The sequence below is a fragment of the Bicyclus anynana genome, chromosome 17 (genome assembly GCF_947172395.1).
Source record: "Bicyclus anynana chromosome 17, ilBicAnyn1.1, whole genome shotgun sequence".
NCBI classification, from domain to species: domain Eukaryota; kingdom Metazoa; phylum Arthropoda; class Insecta; order Lepidoptera; family Nymphalidae; genus Bicyclus; species Bicyclus anynana.
In genome coordinates this window covers 14,201,659-14,225,929 of record NC_069099.1, presented here as the reverse complement: position 1 = coordinate 14,225,929, position 24,271 = coordinate 14,201,659, and the positions used below count along the sequence as shown (strand labels likewise).

The 24,271-nt window shown below is 36.0% G+C and overlaps 1 protein-coding gene across 1 annotated transcript; it reads left to right on the top strand.

Annotated features, from left to right (window-relative positions):
• The first annotated feature begins 1,684 nt into the window (after positions 1–1,684).
• LOC112048605 (TP53-binding protein 1) lies at positions 1,685–21,066 on the top strand. The gene is made up of 11 exons (XM_024086216.2): positions 1,685–1,995; positions 5,416–5,540; positions 6,249–6,282; positions 6,354–8,493; positions 9,267–9,420; positions 10,666–10,756; positions 11,731–11,892; positions 12,768–12,964; positions 14,004–14,161; positions 14,695–14,914; positions 15,253–21,066. The coding sequence occupies exons 1-11, from the start codon at positions 1,941–1,943 to the stop codon at positions 15,583–15,585; spliced, it is 3,669 nt and encodes a 1,222-aa protein (XP_023941984.1). The 5' UTR covers positions 1,685–1,940; the 3' UTR covers positions 15,586–21,066.
• Positions 21,067–24,271: the final 3,205 nt, after the last annotated feature.

The window sequence follows — 24,271 nt, the reverse complement described above, 5'->3', positions numbered from 1 at the left end:
CTGGGCACCGTTAATCAAATAGTTAACTTCGTTAATCGTTAATCCGCTACAAAAAAAGTTAGCTTCGTTAAACGATAAAGCGTTACATTCCGGAAGAATTAACGCAAGTTAACGTTAATCGTTAATCCGTTAATATGACTGGTTAATATTGCATTTTTATATCATTGTGTAGGATTGGAAATTTACCATTGGAAAAATAAAGGTGAGCACTGGGGAAAAGTGCCATATTTTGTTTTTAGTTGATTTTATCAATAATTTTAACATAAATATAGTAATTTGTTGATTTATTTGAAAAAAAAACTTTCATAATTTCTTACTTGTCTAAACCTGTTAATCACGTCGCGCGGTCAATAGTAGGCATTGGATTAACGATTAACGGACTTCTGCATATTAACGGAAGTTAACGGATCCGTTAACATTTTTAAAAGTTAACTTAAAAGTTAATCCGTTAATCAAAATGTTAACTTCGTTAATTAACGATTAACGGATTAACGAGTTAATGCCCAGCTATGTTTATATATACATATAAAAGAAAGTCGTGTTAGTTACTCCACTTATAACTCAAGAACGGCTGAACCGATTTAGCTGAAAATTGGCAGGGAGGTAGTTTAGGGCAGGGGTAGGGTAGAGGTAGTTGCAAGTTTACATCGAGTTTCACGCGGACGAAGTCGCAGGCGTCCGCTAGTATTCAATAATTACAAATAAAAAAATACTTCATCTTATTTCTTTAGTTTTTGTAAACAGTTTTTAAAATATTTAAAAAGATAAGACGCCCTTTTTCTTGAATAATATTGAAAGTTACTGATGCGACGCTTCGTGTCGCACTGACTTGAGAATGTATTAGTTTTTGAGTTTTGTATTTGAAGCGGCTACGATACTGTCGTGTTCTGTACGCTCTATCTGCCTATTATTGATTAATCTGTGTTTTTTTGTGAACAGTTTTTAAAATATTCAAAAACATAAGACGCCATTTTTCTTGAATATTATTGATTGAAAATTAGTGATGCAACGCTTTATGTCGTACTCTATCTGCCTATTATTCTTTAATCTGTGATTATAATATAATTAATATAACGTATATGTATAGAACTGTAAATGATGGTGTTTCAGTTGCTTGGTAGGGCCGGCAGGGAGAAACAGTCTCGGTAATAATATTCCTAAAGCTTAAATGCGTCTTGCTCCTTTTTCATCTGTAATCAATTTTTAATTCAAGTAAAACGACTATCACACAATCGTTTTACTTGAGTTATACGTATTATATTGATTACCTTAATATCATAACAACCTCGGTGGAAAAAATAATATTCAAGAAACGCAGAAGCATGAAAACAACCAAGAAACTTAAGCTCAACAAACGTAATCTTCTAGATTGTATTTATGTACTTACGAAAATATTTTCCAAGACAGTTCTAGTGGTAATAAAGTTATTGCATCGTAAGAAGGAGTTTCAAATAATTTAGAGCCAAAAACAAAAATCCCAGTATACATCTCGTTTTGTATTAATTGTGCGGGTAGTGAAAATATTTTAAGATTTCGTTTGACACATTTAATTTTATAGTGTAAGGTTTGACAATAAGATTTAACTAATGTTTCCATATCCTAAAGCAAATGAATATCTACGAAGCATTTTTAATCACTACGAAAAACCTACCATTTGCAAAGAAATATTTTTTAGATTCACCTGGCAACACCGGCCAAATCAACAAGCGGCCGTACTTGTTCGAATTTGAGATAAAATCATAAAATAATTGTTTATTCAATTATTTTCCTTACTTTTTATTGCCAGATATACACAGTGAATTCATAAAGTGTTGGCTGATTTGCCATTTTTCTTTTGCATGCGGATTTATCATTGTTTTTCGCCTTAGTACAAGTGACAGATGTTTCTACAATAAAACGCGCCAGTTTTTGGTGAATTAAAGTGAAGTTCCTCTAAAAAAATGGAAGAACCCAGTAATGAACCTATTGATATTGAATCAGCACCAGGAGAACCAGGTAAAATTGCTTTTATTGAATGTTATCTTTGCAGCGGTATAGTTTGTATAAACCGACCAATTTGAAAAGTCTGACATGTTACAGTGACACTTTTAGCTAAGAGAGTTTCAAGTGTTTTTACTGATAATCACGTTGCTTTGCGATATACACGTAGATAAATATAAGATTTTGTAAGGAAAACAACCTTTTAAATATCTGTTTCTCACGTTTAAATGTTGCTAAAGTCATAAATATACTTTCATTCGAGTATCACTTTTATTTAGTCGGGTAACCCGGAATCCAAACATCAATACTACACAGCGAAATGGAAAATCACACCCTTCTAGCTATTCTCATATTTCAAACACCTACGAAAGCTCAGAGCTACCTAAATGTGATGTTGCAGCCAATTTGAATCCTGCAATGTTGCTGTTTTGTTGATAAATGCTTCTTATTGTAATCATGTAAAGTGCAAATTGTCAATAATACTGTGTTGCTAGGTTATAGAGAAAGTGCAAGGGGTTAATGATATTTCAAAAACAACTGATATGACCGTATTTATTACATAGATCAATCAATAGGCATATAAGTGATTGATATGTACATTTATTGAATGAAATAAAAATTATATAATGAAATGCAATTTACATGCAACCAAGTGAAGAGACATAGACATTGTCCAATGTTAGCTGGCTTGTCCACCTGTGCTTGTGCATGAGTGTGTGTGTGAGCACAGGTGCACTCGATACCCATACTCTCATAGTCCGATAGGACTGCAGACCGAAACAACTGGTAAAATTGGGTGTATGGTTGACGGCTTTACATGCTTTCTGAGGCATGGGGCCTGACCATATTATAAAAGTAGTGGTGGTCGGGCGTTTTCTACCTGAAATTGCCCTGCCTGCCTACCCTGCTATCTGTCTTTTACAGTATAGCTATTTGTGATGGAGCTCTTCCAAGTATATTTCCTAATCTTTGGAGTGCATGTACATTGTACAAACTCTTTGGGAATCTAACCACAAGGCAAGTCCAGAGACACTTCAATGTAATTACATTTGTCTTACATGCATTTCATCATCGTCATAATCACTATCAACCCATATTCGGCTCACTGCTGAGCTCGAGTCTCCTCTCAGAATGAGAGGGGTTAGGCCAATATTCCACCATGCTGGCCCAATGCGGATTGGCAGATTTTACACACACAATTAAGAAAATTCTTACACCCTCCGGAATCGGTGGCAGAGGTCATATGCACTTGGCTATCACGGCTCAATTATAATTACTATAATGCATATAAAACAGTAGTTAGCTTCACTTGTATGGGATCAGACATAAACCTAACAGTCTTAAGTTCAATCCCTACCTGTTGTCCCTATTGTTTGGCCGACTCAGAGTACACTGACCTTATGATTTGTTTTTTTTTTGTTTTGCTGAGCACATAACATTTTTAAATGCAAAGGTCATGCAAAAAACTTTCTAATAATGTTGCACTGTGTCTATCAACCTTGAGTGTAACACTGAAATGCAAATATAAGCATGGTGCTATGGTGTTTTTTAGATAGCATGGGTACAGTGACAGTTTGTTTCACTCTTGATAGTTTGCTGTGATTCACAATAATAGTGCATTTTATGACCTTCATAAGGCAACTGTCACATACCCATGCAAAAACACTTTAATTATCTTCTCTAGTACATAGTACTATCGTCAACAACCCATGTTCGACTCACTGCTGAGCTCGAGTCTCCTCTCAGAATGAGAGGGGTTAGGCCAATAGTCCACCACGCTGGCCCAATGCGGATTGGCAGACTTCACACACGCAGAGAATGAAGATAATTCTCTGGTATGCAGGTTTCCTCACGATGTTTTCCTTCACCGATTGAGACACGTGATATTTAATTTCTTAAAATGCACACAACTGAAAAGTTGGAGGTGCATGCCCCAAACCGGATTCGAACCCACACCCTCCGGAATAGGAGGTAGAGGTCGTATCCACTGGGCTATCACTGCTCCACATAGTACTATAGCTGAGCTATATCACAAAACCCTACCACTACAGAAAGGACAGGCACAATCTGACCCAATAGGTGAAAAATTATGTACAATTTACCAAATTAATCACTTAACTGTATGTATTTTTTACTGAGGTAATAAAATGTTACAGGTCAATATAAAGACTTCATGCTCATGAGAGATATTTTAACATAACAGCTTTATTTTATGAATGGCATTGGCAACTATTGATGACTAAGTGATCCTCCAAGGCTCTAGCTCCAAGGACCTATTTTAATGGCCTACTACAAGGAGGGAGCCCTAGCCTTGTAGTAGGCCATTAAAATAGGATTATAATGATTATCTTTACAGGGTCTTTGTCAATTTGATAGTTTTCAACTAATTATATTAAAATGCTGGTAGTTAATTTAAATAGTTAATTGTGGGTGCTAAAGTACCTCCTGCCCCGAGTAGGGTACTCTCCAGATTAGATTGATTTCTGTGGTTTGTCAATTGAATTTAGTTTATGCAGCCTGCACCTGTTTATGAAATTTGCTCGCTCATAAATGCTCACAGTAGTAGTGATGATACTTTTTGTAGTTCTTAGACCTCTTTTAAAAGACTCATTAAATTCAATGAGTCTTTTAAATGAACATACCGATTAAGAATTAGTTCTCTCACATTTATATTCTTTATTATATATGTTCCAAGTCTTGTGTAGTGTTGTCATCTAATTGCTGTTCGTGATAATTTATTAAATGAATGTTGTGGTCACGCCAAGAAGATGCAATTGTACTTATTTGGTATGACATAATATGTCATTCAGTACTGTAATATGATTTTAACCAGTTTTGTGATCCACTTTAAGTACCACTTTAAAAAGAAGTACCAGTTGTGGTTTATAGATGGATATTGCAGGTATAGGATATTATGTTACTAATAGTAACTTGGTCTTGGTCTCTATGGGCCCCATAAGCTGAGACTAGGGCAATTATACAAGCTATGCTCAGAGTATCTCTGTATGATCAAATCAGAAATGAGAACCAAAGTCCCTGACATGGCGCAATGAGTTGCAAAGCAAGTGGCAACAGGTGGGGCACATTGTTCAAAGAGCAGATAGACATTGAGACCCCGATAATTATATGATACTAAGAAAGGACCCTGATAATTATACAATACTAAGAAAGGACAAAACTGCCTTAATGGTCTTGGGTATGAATCATTGAGAGTTAAATATTGATTGCAATAAAAATTTTTACAGCAACCTACAGGACACATAATCCATATCCACCCACCACTGGGTCATGGTTAACATTTCTGATAAAACATGAACTCTTGCCAAGAATGTCTTGGGCCTGTGGTGGAACTAATGCAATAAACAATTCTTTGCATTCGATTTTGATGAGAACCATGTATGTGTAACCATTTAAAAATAATACCTTTGTTTTTAGATACTGTTAAAACGCCATCTGAACCAGCTATTCCAGAAACCAAAAATGTCTCCCAAAATCTTTTCCCCGACAGTCCTGTTTATGAACCTGAAGAGGATATTACACTCCCAGAAGAAAATGTTATGGTTTGTATTTTGTTAATTTAGCAACCGCACATATACAATTGTTGGTTGGCTGACTAAATTGTAGAGTACCTATACAGGTAGAGTGACATATACTAGATGTACATTGTACAGGTGCACATCTTCACCCACTAAATCTTCTAACTAATAAATAATAGGGCGGCGATCGTATTAGAATCGAGATTCATTTTCGAGTATGTGGACATTAAAAAGTTGGTCAACTAAATTGTAAAATAACCCAATCGATTTTCGGTTTTGTCTAACGCCCGCGACTCTGTTCGTGTATAATTCTGTTATTACAAATACCTCGGGAACCTTTGACTTTTCAAATGTTTCGGAGATTTTCTCTCTGCCACATATTGGACCCTGCACCCGCACGGTGAAACCATGGAATGCTCAGACATTTGTCTCAATGATATTTATTATTTATCACTGTACCAGAATTTTGTCTATAATCTGTTCAGTGGTTTAGCCGTAAAACAATAACAGACTGACAGTCAGGCAGTCAGACAATTGTAGGTTGGTTGGGATTTGCAACAAAAGACTGTTTTGACAAAAAACCTTATACCTAAGTTTCACTTGGTAACTGAAGTCCCTCACAAGATGTTGAATCTACAATATTTAATTGAAAATTGCATAAATTATTCTGATGTAAAACTTTTTATATTATGACCGTGTAAGAATAACATTAACAATTTATATTGTCCTTAGGTTGAAACAACTAAAGAAGAACAAAAGCCAAAAGGTAATTAAATTGTTATACTTAAACTCAAATATTTTTTTAATACTATATTTTAATAACTGAAATATTTGCAGATGATAATCAAACTATAAATACAAAAAGAAAGCTATCAGAAGAAGCCCCTGACAGTAGTGCGAAAATCCAAAAATTAGACTTGGCGGATGAAGAGATTGCTGTATCAACACAAACATTAGATGACGAAGTATCGGAGATTACGAGTGTAGCGAAACGCAAATTGCAAGATGAATTACCATCAACTTCGCGGGTTCGTACCCCAGGAAGGGCAAGTCCGAGAAAAGTGAGGAAACGAAGTGAAAGTGTTGACAAGCTTACTCCAAAAACACCAAAGACTCCCAAATCTCGATCAGCCAGTGTTGACATAGTAACTAAAGGCCGTAAAACGCCCCAGCGTAAAGAACTATTAGAGCCGTTGAAACAAAAAATAGAAGAGAAAGATGTAGTTGTCATTTCTTCTGATAGTTCAAGTCGTCTTAGTGTAGAATTCGTCGCAGAGATACCCCCACCGAAAATACCTGAGACAATTGCTGAGGAAAATACTCCAGAAAACCTTGATGACTCACAAAGTTTCCATCTATTATTAGACGAAAGCGAAAGTTCTAATGAAGAAAAACCTAAAGATGTAACTGAAGTACTAAACAAAACCATAGAACCAGTTGTTATACAAGATAGCAACGAAGAACATGTTGATCCTGTCGTGATAAACGAACCCAAAAACGATGAACTAAATGAGGAATTTAACAATAAATCGCAAATAACAAAAGAGTCCAATAGTGGGAAAACAACTGATCTAGAAAGTACTGATAGTGTATGTTCTGGTATAGACAGCCCCGAAAATCTTCCAACTGTGGCTTCGAAATTAATTTCGAAGTTATCAAATGGAAATTCTTCTACACCAACAGAATTGAACACCAAACTGGGTGATGATGATGTTACACCTGATATGGCTAAATTGAATGGCAATAAGGGCAAAAGGGGCAAAAATGAATCTTTCAGAGTCAGCAACGCAACAACTCCTTCGACCATATCTCCTTTGCAAAATGGCCACTCTTTGCCAATAAATACACCACACATACCAGTTTTTGATGTTCATGTCAGCCACAATGAAGATTGCGAATTTCTGTCTTTATACGTCGTTCGAACTGACAATGACGTGGGATTGGATATGTGTAAAGAATACCAAAGGATTTCCAAGAGATTTACTATTGATCCATATCTAGCTGATGTTTCAGTCAACAACTCCCCATCCAGTGTTACCAGTATGGGAATGGTGAATTTGCCCAACAGATCCTCATTTGTTTCCACTGTCAGCTCAACATCATCTTCTAGTACACGAACAAGCGACGGAGCGTTCGTAGTTCCTCAACCACCGCGAAAATCCGTTTCAAACCCATCGTCTACCGTCAAAGGATATGAAGCCCTAATGAAGAAACTGCAAGACTTATTTTCGCATATCCGAGAAACGTCTTTATCAGAAGCTAACCGTTCGATGAATGACGATAAAATATCTGTGGGGATTCAAGCTTCTTTATCAAATGAAACGGTTTTCAGCAACGGTAACGCAAGTCCCGAAGAAGTTAACAAATGCGACAAAGCGACACCGAAAAGTTCTTTGAAAAAACGCGTCAGAGGCCGGCGGCCTATAGCAGGGAAGACCAAACGGGCCTTATTGCCAACTCAACACGAAGAAGTGGAATACATGCACGGGATGAATTCTCCCGAAATGGTGCCAACTAATGGTGATAGTGGGAAGATTTCGCCTGTCAAATCGCCGAAAGAGGAAAAACCACTGTCCACTTTAATCGGAACTCCGAAATCAGTTACCAAGTTGAAGCAGAAGAAAAGACCTACTTCGCCAAGACCTGCCACACCGGTTGAAAAGGCTGTAGTGAAAGTGGAATATCCCGGTTATCCACCCGATACTGTTGTTTTGGCAAAGTGGGTGGACAAACGTTACTATTCCGGCAAAGTATTGGAAATTACTGAGCCGAACAAATACTTGATCAAATTTGATGATGGTCAGAGCAAGACTTTGTTGGACGACTTCATAATTTTTGGGGACACTAAGAAGTTGCCGCTGCAAGGACAGTCGGTGTATGCCATGGTTGACGAAGAACAGAATTATGAACCAGGTCTGGTGCTGGAGTCTGAAGAAAATGAGAATGGCACAGTAGCGTATCGATGCACAACTGATGGGTAAGTAAATTGACAATACTTCCTTTGAAAAATGTTATTTGTACCACATTAAAAACGAATGTTAGCATATAAATTAGCCAAAAATGATTTCGATTTTCGCCAATTTTCCCTTAATTTTTTATTTCTAAACCCATTTCTTAATCCCTGTAGTAGCAAATTTGATGGTTCGTTCTACGAGAATGGCCACAGATCGTAATGATAGACACCACCCCTAAATGACGACCATGACCACTCTGTCAAGAGTGTAGAAACACTATTGAATATGTTTTTTTAAGGAGAGTAACACCTACATTGAAATTTGAGTCCTCAACCCACCTACAATTCACACTACAAAGATCTGGATAATCAAATCACATTCAATTGTTTATTCAGTAGGAACTTGTGTTCATTTTGAATCATTGTGATACATTCGTTATTTTTTTTTTTTCATTATTATAAAGTGTGGTGATAAGTAAAGTACACTCAAAAAAGTAATACAATACAGTAAAAGTTACAAATGTCTCAAAGTCTTAGGTGAACCTTTTACCTATAGACTGTGTAACTTATCGTTTGAAATTAATACAGTCAAGTATCAGTATAAAATATATAAGTATAAAAATATCTCTGCTGTAATTTTTTACTGTTTAAACGACAACCTTGCACAGTTACTAGTGCCTTGATTTTTGACAAGGTAAATTTTTCACTTAGGTCAATTTACAAACAAGCAAACAATCTTTCTTCTATAAAATTAAAGTGTAATTGATAATTTTTATATATTTTTTTGTATTTTACAGCGATACAATAGTGATGGTAACAGCCAGCGAGCTGTACCTCACCGAGGACCAAGCGCGCTCGCTCAAAGACTCAGCTCGCTCCCGTTCGCCTACCTCGCCCGCCACGCCGCGCCGCCGACACAACAGGGAGTTGGACCTCGACAACATTATACACGTAAACCTTTGTTACAATGTTTACATCCCCCAACAACACAATAGTGATGGTTACAGCCAGCGAGCTGTACCTCACCGAGGACCAAGCTCACTCTCTCAAAGACTCGACTCATACACGTAAACCCTTACTGTTAGGAATTATACACGTAAACCATTACTGTTACAATGTTTCCATCCCCCAACAACAATAGTGATAGTAACAGTCAGCGACCTGTACCTCACCGAGGACCAAACTCACTCACTCAAAGACTCGACTCATACACGTAAACCCTACTGTTAGGAATTATACACGTAAACCATTACTGTTACAATGTTTGCATCCCCCAGCAACACAATAGTGATGGTAACAGCCAGCGAGCTGTACCTCACCGAGGACCAAGCTCACTCGCTCAAAGATTCGACTCATACTTAAACCCTTACTGTTAGGAATAATACACCTAAACCATTACTGTTACAATGTTTCCATCCCCCAACAACAATAGTGATAGTAACAGTCAGCGAGCTGTACCTCACCGAGGACCAAGCTCACTCTCTCAAAGACTCGACTCATACACGTAAACCCTTACTGTTAGGAATTATACACGTAAACCATTACAGTTACAATGTTTGCATCCCCCAAAAACACAATTAGTGATGGTAACAACCAGCAAGTGGTACCTCACCGAGGACCAAGCTCACTCATTCAAAGACCGTTTACAACCGATGGACGTCCATAGCTGACCTATCTTCTATAAGGACTTCCCTACACCACAATCACAATCTGCCAGCATCCAACGCTCCCTGCAAATCAATTGTCCTCGTTCCACCTAGTGGGAGATCGACCAATACTACACTTTCCCAAAGCAGGGTTTTATAGAAACACCTTGGGACCCCAACATCCATTGAGTCTTCGAACTATGTGCTCCATTGATTGCCTCTTAAGCTTCACGACTCGATGAGCTATGTCGGTGACTTTGGTTTATCTGCAGATCTCCTCATTTCTAATTTGATCACACAAAGAAACTCCGAATATATCTCGCTCCATCGTTTGCCTTCTGAGACTGAGCCTTCTTATGAAGCTCATAGTTAGCAACCAAGTCTTGGACCAGTAAGTCGTCTTTGGCAACACGCACCGTTGGAAGACTTTGGTCTTCAGACACTGAATAATTTTGGACTTGCCTGATATTTTTTTAATTATCTTATTTGTTTTTGTTTATAATCAAGCTTCCTACAGGCAGAGTCATTAATAATGAATCGTTTTTATCAGGGCCCGAGAAGCGCTAGAAGTCGAGATAAGGGAACCTCAAGTGCCAAGAAACGTGTTACGTCACCAAAGAGTCCGAAAGCTTCTACCTCAGGTACCTTATCATACTATGGATATATCTACATTAGAGGACATGACTTGATTATCTGTAGCTCATTGACTAGTTTTTGAATATTCCTTTACTAGCTCGTAAGTAACGAATTATACTCGTAGTTTAAATTGAACTCATGTTTACTCAAGTTAGATATATATATATATATATATAACTGTACTTGTAATAAAATTATAACAGGTCCAATTGAAGATATTTTCAAAATTATTTTTAGAGGACATAGTACATTATAATAGATACAGAAGCTAAAATATAGTTTTTTTTTTGTCTGTCCGTTGCACATCACGCCGGAACGAAATAAGTATACTTGATATTTGATGTGAAAACATATCCTTTTCCTTTCCTAAATTATTATTATTATGTTTAATCCTGTATCTGAAGGAGAAATTTACGTTTCAGGGAGTGCAGTCTGAACTGAGACAGTGTCGATTGCTAATTCTATGTTTACCCGTGCATAAGACGAAATTTTATAAACATTCTTTCGTTGTGCAAGCCGTTAAGTTATGGAATGCTCTCCGTTTGAACATACGGCAATCAAAGACACTGGACATTTTTAAAAATGCCGTAAAGACTCACTATCTGGTGCACTAAAAACGATCTGTATCTATTATTTCTCTTCAATATAATGTATTTATTAGTATATTTTGATATATATTTTATTCATTATTGTAGGTATTTGTGTAATATTGTTTATGTATTAGGATGTAAATTATTTGTATGTATGTGTATTACTAATACTATGGTTATTTTTGTTTTGCGCCACCTGCTGATGTTCTTAAGTTTTCCTAAACCGAAGGTTGCCTGGAAGAAATCGCTACTTAGCGATAAGGCCGCCTTTTGTATGCTGATCTCTTCTTAATTTGTTTTTTTTTTCACTTGTATTTGTCTTTGTGGTGTGCAAATAAAGTATATTTATCTATCTATCTAAATTATTGAAATCAATTTCAAAATTTTAGGGTTAAAAACTAAGAGCACTCCAGTGGGTCGCAAACGCCTCGCCAGTGAGAGCAGCGAGATGAGCGAAAGTAGCAACTCAGCGCCGCCGGTGAGGCTGGAAGAGGTCGCTGGGGTTGAACCCGAGGTGCAGAGGACCCCGCGAAAGATTGATGGGGTCAAAGGTACCTTCTTTAAAATCCTAAACTGTATTTGGATAGTGATAAATGTTTATTAATTTTTACTGTAATAATATTCTTTATTGGTTGAGAAGAAACTTAATAGGGATGATGACAGTTTTTTAAATTGTATACAAATTAAGAGTATGATAATAGTAAAGCAATTTTGTAAAAGTAACAGGGTATCTGCGATCATTACTTTCGGAGCTACAGGGCTTTAAAGGGTCAGATTTGCGGCGCTGTCGCGGATCCCTGGAAAACGCTCCATACAAAATGGCACGAATTAGTGACGTCGTTGGCTCGCTGATCGTTAGATTTATATGGGCGTTCAAACAAAATTACTAATATCTTTGTTATTTGTGCGTTTAAGTTTATTGGTCAGTTATTGAAAAATGTCACATTTAATGTAAGGAAGCTAAAACTGTATGAATTTTCATATAATTACGATTAAAAAAATTTAATAGATTTTGAAATTTTATAATCTCCAGACCTTTTTATGTATAAATTGGTTAACATTGACCCTATTTAGCCGAATGTATCATAAAAATCAATAAATCAATAAATTAAGTAGTTATCGCTACTCGGAATAATGTATAGATTTTATGTTGGAATTTACCTACTCTGTCTTTTTCAAAATTCCTTTCCTGATTGACAATTTAACGGTTTCACTTCGATAGATATACCGAAAAATAACACGTTAAATTGTAATCAGTATGTTCAGTTCACAATATATCGACAGATTACAAAATCGTGAGTGAGATTATAAACTAACGTAATTTACAAATTAACGGTAACATATTCATTTTTGTAGAGGTCCAATCATTTATAAAGATTTTTATGTCTATTTGTCACGCTTCTGAACTTGTTCTTTTTCATCCCAGCCGGTCCACTTCAGCTGAAAGGCGCGGCGAAGCAGAACATAGGCAAGAAGAACTCCAAGCTGAACAAATTTGAGAATGACGAGGACACGGTGTCGACACTCGGCCCCATCCCCGGGGTAGACAGCAAACTGTTCGCCGGCCTGTGCTTCCTGCTCACCTGCACCGAGCCGCCCAAACCTGCCAAATCAAAGAAAGAGGTAACAAAACTTCAACCACCATTTTTTTTTTAAAGAATAATTGCTATATTTTGTATAATATAACCAATATTCCTATTCCCCTCCAACTAGTAGGAAAAGTCTGCTAGGAGTGGGTATTGGGGGGTGAGGATTGAACCACCACCCTTCAGTGATGAGTCCAACCGCTCTTACCGTTGAGCGATTGAGGCTTAGACCACGCAACTGAAGTGAAACTTCTTTCAGAAATAAAAAACAAAGCGCCATCTATGGCAAGAACTCTAAGCTAAATTATATAATTGTTTAAAAACGAAAACTAAAAAACACGATTTTAGCACGCACTAATTTTCGTATTCCTGACAGCAAACGCTTTCATTTGATATCTATATCATGGGGGTGGATTTCAAACAGCCAGTCCGCCATATTGGGGAGGCTTACATATTGGATTTGTAATGACGTTTCTTAGCTAGTCATGTATTGTCTTCAGAACTCGAGCGTGTGCAAAGTTTCATCCTAATCAAAGACCGTGAGAGAAGGAAGTGGGTTAAATTTAGATTCCAAGATTTTCTTACAAACATAGTTGACAAGTGAAGCTAATATAAGCGTGTTAAAAACATTGTGGTTTAGACCACAAAACTGAAGTGAAACTTCTTTCAAAAATAAAAAACAAAGCGCCACCTACGGCAAGAACTCTAAGCTAAAAAAAAAAAATTGTGGTTTAGACCACACAACTGAAGTAAAACTTCTTTCAAAAATAAAAAACAAATTGCCATCTGTAGCAAGAACTCTAAACTAAAAAAACCATTGGGGCTCAGACCACAAAACTGAAGTAAAACTTCTTTCAAAAATCAAAAACTAAGCGCCATCTTAATTGATTATTAATCCTGAAAATAAAAAAAAATCATTAAAGTAAATGTTTAAATCAACCTCCTATACACCTCTGTTACCCTGGTACCCTGTTTTGATGCTTTTGCGTTAACTTAACTATTTCTACCAGTTCACACCACTAAAGTGACTTTCATTTCTAAGATTTATATATTACATCGGTACATTAAACTTGCAGCAAAACCAGGAAACCCGCCACTACTCTTCGGAGGAGGATAGCGAGACCACGTCCACAATGGCGGGCACGGACACCGAAGACCTGGAGTTCTGCAACCGGCCCTTCAACAAGGAACGCCTTAAGGAACAGCTGGAAGCTGGCGGTGGCACTGTTTACAGGTAGTCTAGCCCATTAGAGAATAGGAAAGGCGATATAGAACTTAGACCCACCACTCTGCTTCACTGTGGTTTGGTGAGCTCAGGATGATAATGTTAAATTCTTTAATGATCACTCATGATAATGACCGAAGCTTAACATGTTGAAGCACAGGGATTGACACCACCATAGAACTCGCTGACGACTGACTTGGCTACCCGAGTTGATACATTAAGGTGTACTGTTAGAAAATGACAGCGATATATCTGTGCGGTGCCCGTCGAATCGACGGAGGTTAGCTATCTAAGGTTAAACGGTGAAGGAAAACATCGTGAGGAAACCTGAATGCCAGAGAATTTTCTTAATTCTCTGTGTGTGTGAAGTCTGCCAATCCGCATGGACCAGTGTGGTGGTCTAAGGCCTGGTCCCCTCTCATTCTGAGAGGATACTCGAGCTCAGCAGTGAGCCAAATATGGGTTGATAACCATAACATACCCTAGTTAGAAACCTCATTCAGGCTATTGGTTATCTGTTTTTAACTCTTTGACCATTTCAGCCATTTCGACGACGTGCCAAAGAACAAGTACCCCAACTGCAAACTCATAGCGCCACGCCCGTGTCTGACGGCCAAGTACATCCAGTGCCTCGCCGCCGACATTCGCGCCGTGTCCCACGCGTGGGTCATCATGAGCTGCATAAACTGTCGCCTGATGGACGTGGACGCTTACATCCTGCCCTCCGGATATTCTATACTGAAGAAGAAATATATGAACTGGGTGAGTGTTCCATTTTTGTCCCAGAACATAGATGCCTCGTCGCCGTAATCAGTGCCGTGTCCCACGCGTGGGTAGTCATGAGCTGCATAAACTGTCGCCTAAGAGATGTGGACGCTATTAAAGAAAAAATACATTATTTGGGTAAATTACGCGATTCTCTAAATCCAATAACCAATACCATACCATTACTGTTTCCTCTGCAAATCCAAGTGGAAATGCCACCTTAAACCTTATACAGATAATATCAAAAAAAACCAGTTTTACAATATTCATTACTAACTTCCACATTATAACATATCTTCAATTCAATAAAAACACATATTCTGATCATATTACAGGTTCAGTCATCCGGCAAACGCAACACAACATTCCTCAAGGACAAAGTGATCCTCCTGTGCGGTGACCAGGACATGTTCGTCAAATTCTGGGAATGTGTCTGCACTTTTGCCGGAGCCACCACTAGAGTGGTCAACGAGGAAGATATAAACACCACCGGGGCATCAGTACTGGTCACCGACTGGGACTGTCCCCACGAGATCCAGAATAAGGCTAACCAGGATAGCATCCCACTGGTGTCAACGACCTGGGTGGTCCAGTGTCTCATCGAAGCGAGATTCATCGCACCCACCTCCCACGATAAGTTCTCATTTATGTATGCGGAGCCAGAATGATCCTGGGACTTCAAAAAAGTGCTCATTATACGTGAATATTGACACATAGTGAGTCAAGCGACATGTGGACGCTTTCTAGTGGTTTAGTGTAAAGTGATGTGCTTGCGTTTTCAATGGAGTTTGATTCGGCTGTTTGATTTTGGTGACAAATACTATTATGAACATTTTTGTATGGAAAAGTGGTATCTATGGGTAGAGGACACATACAAACTAAAAATGTTAAGTGACATGTTACTCTAGGGTGTCACGTTACTGAAATAAATTGACCGAGTTAAAGATCGACATATACTCAGAGGCACAGTTATTCGCCCACTTTTATATGACGCGAATATATTAAAGTGGGCGGTTCATTGATATTATTATTATTATTATGATCACTACTCATAATAATATACATCATTTAAAATTGACTATTTATGTACTTTAGATGTCTTGGTCACGTCACACAGGCAGCGTGACGGTGTTCACGCTGCCTAACAAACAACTGAGCTCAAATCATCAAATACTCTCTTATTTATACCATCACTGTTGCAAAAACTTCGTACAAAAACCTTTAAATTAAATACAAATTAAATAAGTTCACTTTACAGACTATATTTGCAATTTTTACTAGTCTGTGTCCTCTACTATTTTCAATGTGTGCCGCGATTTCGAAAAAAAAGAAAATGGCGGCAGGTCGATTAAGACCTTTGTCTCACTTTTTTGTTGTAATTTATGAACGTTTCACAAAAATCATGATTTTTTTACAATAATATTAAGGTAGTCATTTTTTTAAATTCTATTAAGTTTATTTACATTAAGTTACTAGTGATGTGAAAGATGCTGACAAAATCATGTAGTGTTTTATGTTTGTTATTTTTTTCCTAAATAGTGTAAGGTATGCTATTTGCTTTGAAAATGATTTTTATTGATCATTTTTACTGTACATATTTTTTTGTTTTACATAAAAAAAATGTCAAATTAGGAAAATAGATTTTTTTCCTTGACAATGACATGTTTTCCGATGTGGTCACAAACAAGCACTAAACTTATATTTAAAAAAATATATTTTATTCTATATTTTTCAGAGTTTCATGCCAACATTTCAATAGATTCAACATTCCTTAAACATAGTATATATATGACGAACAGATTTTGATGATTCAAGAGCTTTGAAAGGCCTACTTGAATATACTAATGTTATGACATATTTCTATGATAAATATACTTAAATTATATAATAATTCGTCATATTATTATAAAGATTATGATTATATAACTATTTAATGTGACATTTTCTACATACAAACGTTTATGTATGTCATAAGTATGGTCTATAGATATAATCTGTCATGCCAACATATTCCTTTACTGATTAAATGTACAAGACTTTGACTTAGATGTATTATAAAAAAATACTTTAATTATTTCTATCCTTTTCACTCACATTAATGAATTCATATGTGGGATAAGGATCAGCAGTATTTAAGTATTTTTTTTTCAATAATGCTATTAGTGGTAAGGTTTAATTAAAATGTATGCATTTAATGTTATTGCCTACGTCACATTTTTGGAAAAGTCAGAAAACAATCTATAGAACTTGTAATAGCCACACTTACCTCATTTTTTTCAAGTTCAAAATTAGTCAGTCAAAGCTCCAATAGGCTAGTTGACACTTTTTTTTGTAAAACGGTCTTAAATTGTTCATCAGTGTTCTACAAGATTGAAAAATTTTTTTTAGGACATGAATATTGACAGTACAAGCCAAAACGATATTAGCCTATGATGGTCTATATTTTAACTATTCTCTTCTTCTTCTAACTATATATTGTGACGTCACGTTAACACTAAACCAAACGAAGTGTTTGACAAAATTATTAGTTAATAATTAGTTTAGTGACATCAAGTAACATCGTGACGTCACAAAATGGACGACAACGTTTTTGACGTTTGGTAAAATACATAATTTTTAAATTAAGTTTTCTATGAAATCCTTAACTTTTATTAATTGATATTAATATATTTTGAACCCTTATTCCATGTAAAACACTTAATTAATATTGTTTATAATAAATTTGATATGAGTCAACTTCCCTAATACGGAGTTTGAACCATTTTGGCTTTAGAAGTTAGGTAGGAAGGAGGTTTAAAATCCTCAGTCGAAATGAGGTAAGTGTGACTGTCGCAGGCCAGTCCAATATGTGACAGGCTTTAAGATGTCAATGTTCTCTTGCATCAAAGAATTAATGTGTTTGTATGTGATTAATATATAAGTTTACATGTAAAATAATGATATTAGGTGTTATTATAGTGTTATAAAATGCTACTATGACTTGTAGGTGTATAAGACTTTTCAGTGTTCATATATCATGAAAATTCCCTATTCTCCCACTAAGGAGTAAAGGGATTATTATTTATTACGTAATAAATGTTTTCCTGAGACTTGAGAATCAACTTAGTAGTCCATGATGGCTCAGTTTGATTGAATTCATTCATGAAATTAAAATGAAAAAAGTTCGCAAAATCAGATCACTGTTTAACAATCCTATAAAATGGTATACTTAGAATAGATGTTTAAAGTTTATCATACCAAATGTAGGTTAGATTAAAATGTAAGACATTTTATGTTTTCTCTATTTCTTGTGGCTATTTGAGGTAAAATTAAAATGAAATCAAATCTATGAGGCCAGATTAAAATAAAATCAAATCTATGTTTAAGGCCTTACCTACTCTAGGGTGCGCCTATTAAATACGTCACACGTTAAGGGGCAGAGGAAGAGATTGCCGAAGTTTGAAATTGTAATTCAAATTATTAGACTCTTTAAAGGTCAGATATAAACTATAATGACCGAAACTATGGGTTTAACCTGCTCTCTGGGGCACGGTAGAGTAACGCCATTCACTTCCCAGCTCCAGATAGGAAGTTTTTATTGAAAATTTGTTCAAAAAATGTAAGATATCTTCTTAATCTGACCCAAGATTCGAACCAAGGACCTCGTAATCCGAAGCCAAATTGGCTAACTACTAAGACCACGGCAGCTAATATGTAAACCTCAAAAATTCAAGAAAAAGATAATCCATGTCACTAACTGTACTGTAATGTAAGTTTCAACTACATTACGTCTTACGCTAGTTAACGTCTGGATTATGTCGTTATATAAAAATAAATGTCTGACTCGGACTGCATAGTGTTTCCGCACTAAAATCTTAAATATTTACAAATTGTTCGTATTTCGATGCTCTATTTGACATTTATCATTTCTCTTAGGTTTTAGTAATTGAAAAAAAAATGTATTAATTTTGGCACAACATGGAATTTCAAAAATTCTATTTTCTACAAACAGTATTGTTTAAAAATTATCTTATAATTTATACGTAGGGTACTTTCAGTGTTAATAAATGTTAATAATACTAATTAGTACATAATTAAATTAGATGTAACTTAATTAAATTTCATTATTATTATCCAGACAAAGTTACAAAATAGATTGTTTCTAGCTACCAAACTGTGTAGTTACTAAACTGTGACATTATTTTTCTAAAAAAAAAAAATAAAGGTGACGAGTTATTAAAAAGTATGTGCGATAATTCGCGTACCAAATAAAAGGTCCTGGCTTCGATTCTCAGCTGATGCTAATATTGGAAACATCATTTGTTTTGCCTGGTACTGGTACCTGAGGTGCATTTTTGCATGGGCCGCTTAAAAGTCCTAAGTTCTATTCTTAGCTTAGATTTATTTACAAATTGCTTCAGGTGGATTATTTTTGGTCTTTGGCCGTGATTGTTCAATTTCTTAACTGCATGCTGAGAATTGTTACTATACAAGATAAATATCTTCAAATCTCATCTAGTATTAGGAACGTCTATGTATTGAACTATGAAACTATCAATGTAATGGTAAGAACAAAAAAAAATACTATTTAAGTGTAAAACTGTGTAAATTTTCGATTCAATTTTTGACATGTTGGTTATTTATATAAAATTTAATGTGCTGCTATGATCTGGCGTGAAATGTACATACTAATATAATATAATAATTATTAAGATGATAAATGTTATGTGGAATTCGATTAATGTATTGCTTACGTCACAATTTCGTACACAAAAATATCGAAAATTATTGTGTAACGCGACTCGTTATTCACAAATCATACGGTGGCCATGGAATTTTCCAGAATAGCTCATGTAATCAATTAATCAAGGTTATAATCTATCTTCATTCCAAATTTCGGCCAAATCGGTTCAGCAAAGGCGTGAAGAGGTAAACTCTAAAACATACTATAATATACATATATGTATATGTTCTCAAATGTTTAATCCATAATTAAACAGGTTTTCTTTTCAATGAATGACAAAATTTAAATAATCAATTCATTCCAGTTTTTTTGCTGAAAAAGTAGTTATTTCGGGTGGGGATCGAACCTATATCCCTCGGTATACAATTCGACCTATTGACAGCGGAACTATCGGTGCATCAAAGTTGTCATTCATTTATAAAACAAAATTACTACTCTGTGGTTTTGATTTATTTTGTGACGTAACCAATGCATGGTTTCTTAGGAGTCTTATTTCTTTCTAACTTGTAGAATAATGAGGGTAGGTACGGCGTATTTCTTCTTATGTCCCTTGGGCTGGAATTTTCGAGCCATTCAAAACTGAGCGTTATTTTCAACGTCTTAGAATCCAATTGGTGTAAGGCAAAAGTTCTGTCGTTTCACTTTTCGTTGATACTAACTATAAAAAGTACTTTAGTGCTATTTTTCATAATATTAAATCGATTGTGATTATGTATCATGACATTGAAAGAGCGCCATCTATTGTCAGTTTTCTCGTATTGTAACTACGTATACGCCATCTAGTTAGGAGACTTTGAAGTTATTTTGTATGGAATTGAAAGATACGAAAGAATTTATTCTTCAATCATTTGTACTATTAGATTAGTAATTCATGAAGAAGGTCGTCAAGATATAAAGAAAATCGACAGAATTTTCCTGTACACCGAAATTCTATACCTCCAACTTTATGCTGTAGTCATTTTTCTCTTATGTACTTTGTATACATCGTGCTTTGATTTGACAACATTTTACATATTTACCTTTTGAATTGAGGCAGGTTTAAATTTGTTATTTTACCGGCTTTATCGCGATTTTTCGGTATTTCGCAATATTTGTCGAGTATCTGAGAAAATTAAAAATTACACCAAGATTCAACAAATTACACCTGTAATATGTAGGCTAAAATTATTGACAACAGATAAAAAATAAATAAAAATTGATAGCATATGAGCTATTAAAAAAAACTCTAAATGCAGTGAAATGTTGTCCTAATATAGAGATAGTATACGCTAATGTTTTTGTTGCATTTTCTTTTTATTATTGTTTTTTTTTCTGGTTTCTTCTATGGTATTTCTATTTGATGTTCTATTATGGGTATCTTTTATAAGACTTCAGGTAGACATTGTATGTGTGTTATTATGATTAAATTGATAGAAATGTGTAAAAATGTTTTTTATTTGCAGAGAATTGTTACTAATCTTATTGGTACTTAAAATATGAGGACTTACGTATGTAAGGCGCCTTTTTGTAGGACGTACCTTGCATGCCCTCCGAAGTGTTCCGTATAGTGACTCTGGAATGTAATTTGCCGTGTAAAATCACGTACAGTAACCGCCATCTACGTTCTGAGGGTAATATTGCTTACTCTGAGACTTGTAAAGTCATGTTTTATATAGTGATCAATAGATGGCGCTGTTATGTTGAAAAGTTGACATCATGTATTTAGCATGATGATTAACAGATGGCAGTACTATTTAAAAATCTTGAATTTTTATTATTCATACAACTACATATTTTAATTTCGATCCATAAGTCCGAATACGCTGCGTTCACTTCGAATTATTATAATATTTATGTTACCAGCCAAGTATAATAGTTACATAACATTTACAATCCAAAGCCCTACTTTAGTAGCACCATAAAGTTGACAGATTGGTGCTTCGTTCTTCGTTCGTACGTTACACCAGAGAGCTAAACTATGGGTACCAGTATTGATAATGGTTTTAACAAAACCATTGTTCACGCTAACGGCTAACCCATATTGAGGCAGCGTGGTGGGTTTTATTCAAATTTTATATTACAGCGCCAGTGTGATAATCATTCATGATAACCTGATGAACAACTTTAATTATCAAAATGTAATTATACAAACTTTCTAAACAATGATATACCTATATCCCCCAAAAAAGTTTTAGGTAAGTAGGTTGGTAAATAGTAAGTTTGTAAATAGTAGGTTGGTAAGTAGGTCCTACCTATCGAAATACGAAGTTCCCCAATTCACAATCAAAACATTCTTGCTCAAGATTTTAAATAACAGTGAGGTAAAATCGAATTTACATACAATACGCACCTACTTAGTTATTAAAAACAGGCACGTAATTTATCGTGAACAATAAACTCTGTGACCTGTGGGGTGAAGTGATGACAGTTGACTCCTACAACATACAAAAGTGTATCGTTTAACCCCCGTAGTGTAGGGCTGAAGGTTATTTGTATAAAAGCAAAATCATAACACTATGGACCACCAGTTCTTCGGGCTTCACCGTTGGTGCAGCGTTTTCTTGCATCACAAATTTTGACATAAAGACGTGCAGTGTCATTTTGGCTAAAACGGGTCGTATTCTTGATCATCTGCAAACTATAATGATTTTTTGTCACCCTTTCAAAGTCTACGATTGTCTCTGCGAAATTACTAACTGTTTTTTTAATCTTTCCTGAACATCATTCATACAGGACAAGCAAAGATCGTTGACCATACAGCCTGTCCGAAATTATTAGAATGCAGTTTTTTTTTTTAAAGTCTGTAAATGTGTGGTGTTTGCGGTGCATTCGTGATAATCGTCATACCAACAGTCCTCCCGGAAGTACCGGATTGTGTAAGGATTTTAGTAACTTGAACGCATTCGCGTATCCTTTGCACTTTTACTTTGTGGGCTTGCAAAACGGAGCTAACGATTTAAATTAGCGCTAAAAGTTGTGAAGTGTGCTGAAAATTCCTTCTGATGCGAAATTCAGTGAAATTTATCTCATATAAATTTTATCCTGATGATGTACCAGTGACAGAATGAATGACGGAGTAGCTTGGAGAATATTTTAATTGAATGTTGTGTGTGGTACCTACTAATTTATTATCTGTAAATAAAATTGTTCTGACTTCAGTGGTAAACGAGTGAGATTTCCCGCGGAAAATTTCTCGATGTTTATGCGTGGCTGTATGGTCGAAGATCTTTGCCTTATTGAACTTAAAAAAGACCATTTTTTTTTTCTTTTCTTCGACAATTAGTGACAACTAGTTAGCGGCTAGCGCTAGACTGTGTTCACACTTTCACTGGCTGTTTTCTAACGCAACAATAAATTATATTTCACAATAAATATAATAAATTATTAATAATTATCGGGATTGCGTTCCAAAACGCACATTTTATCAAAGTCCATATCAACAAGACGGAGTTATTAAGAGCGGAGCGAAAGGTTATCATCGCTGAAGAAACATTTATTTATTTTGTGATGTAATTCACTGTTACATTTAACTAACGCGTGATCACGATTAATAGCATCATAATCATTAATAATTGGCCGGTGGGAGGCTTCGGCCGTGGCTAGTTACCACCCTACCGACAAAGACATACCTAGCGATTTAACGTCCCGGTACGATGTCGTGTAGAAACCGAAAGGGGTGTGGATTTTTATCCTCCTAACAAGTTAGCCCGCTTCCATTGTAGATTGCATCATAACTTACCATCAGATGAGATTGTAGTCAAGGGCAAACTTGGAGAGAATATAAACAAATCTCATCCATACAAACTTTCTGGTGGTAAGGCCGAAGCCTCCCACCAGCCAGACGTGGACCAATTAAGACCTTAATCGACCCAGCCGGGAATCGAACCAAGAACCTCCTTTATGTAAATCTACCGCGCATACGCAAAGGTAAATGGGACTTTGGAGCAAAACATAGGGTACTTTTGACCCTAAAATAAAATGTAATGTGATTCAAGATTTTTTAAAATTTAACCCATTAATAGATGAAATAGGGGTTGAAAGATTTCCACACACATTTTTTACATTGATTTCCACGCGGACGAAGTCGCGGGGATCCTATCTATAATAATATTATAAGGCTGAAGAGTTTGTTTGATTGAACGCGCTAATCTCAGGAACTACTGGTCCGATTTGAAAATTTCTTTCAGTGTTAGCTAGCCCATTTATCGAGCAAGGCTATATTAGCCCCGTATTCCTTCGGGAACGGGAACCACGCGGGCAAAACCGCGTGGCGTCAGCTAATTGAGTATAAAAAGGGAAAGAAAGGTATTCTAGGGGTAATCTCTGGATCTAATGATTACTGAACCGACATTGAAAATTCTTTTACCATTATCCACTTTAATTGTGAGTGTCATGGGCTAAGTATATTTTACCCCCGTCAACTCAGAAAAACAGAAACTACGCGGGTGAAACCGCGGGGCGTCAGCTAGCAATATAAAATAGCTATCAAACAGTAGGTATTGTACGATGTCAGAAGTATTCACATACTTCTGTCCGGAGATAAGACGCAAGGCAATGATGGACAATAAAGCTCTTGTTTACGTCCCCTTATCACCGGCCGCCGATAGCGTGAGATCACTCCTCCATACTGAGGGAGAGGACTCTGGAGAGGC

Coding starts and splice junctions, on each gene's coding strand:
- LOC112048605 (XM_024086216.2), top strand. CDS start 1,941: ATGGAAGAACCCAGTAATGAACCTATTGATATTGAATCAGCACCAGGA. Junction 6,283..6,353: donor AGAAGAACAAAAGCCAAAAG/GTAATTAAATTG, acceptor AAATATTTGCAG/ATGATAATCAAACTATAAAT. Junction 10,757..11,730: donor TCCGAAAGCTTCTACCTCAG/GTACCTTATCAT, acceptor TCAAAATTTTAG/GGTTAAAAACTAAGAGCACT.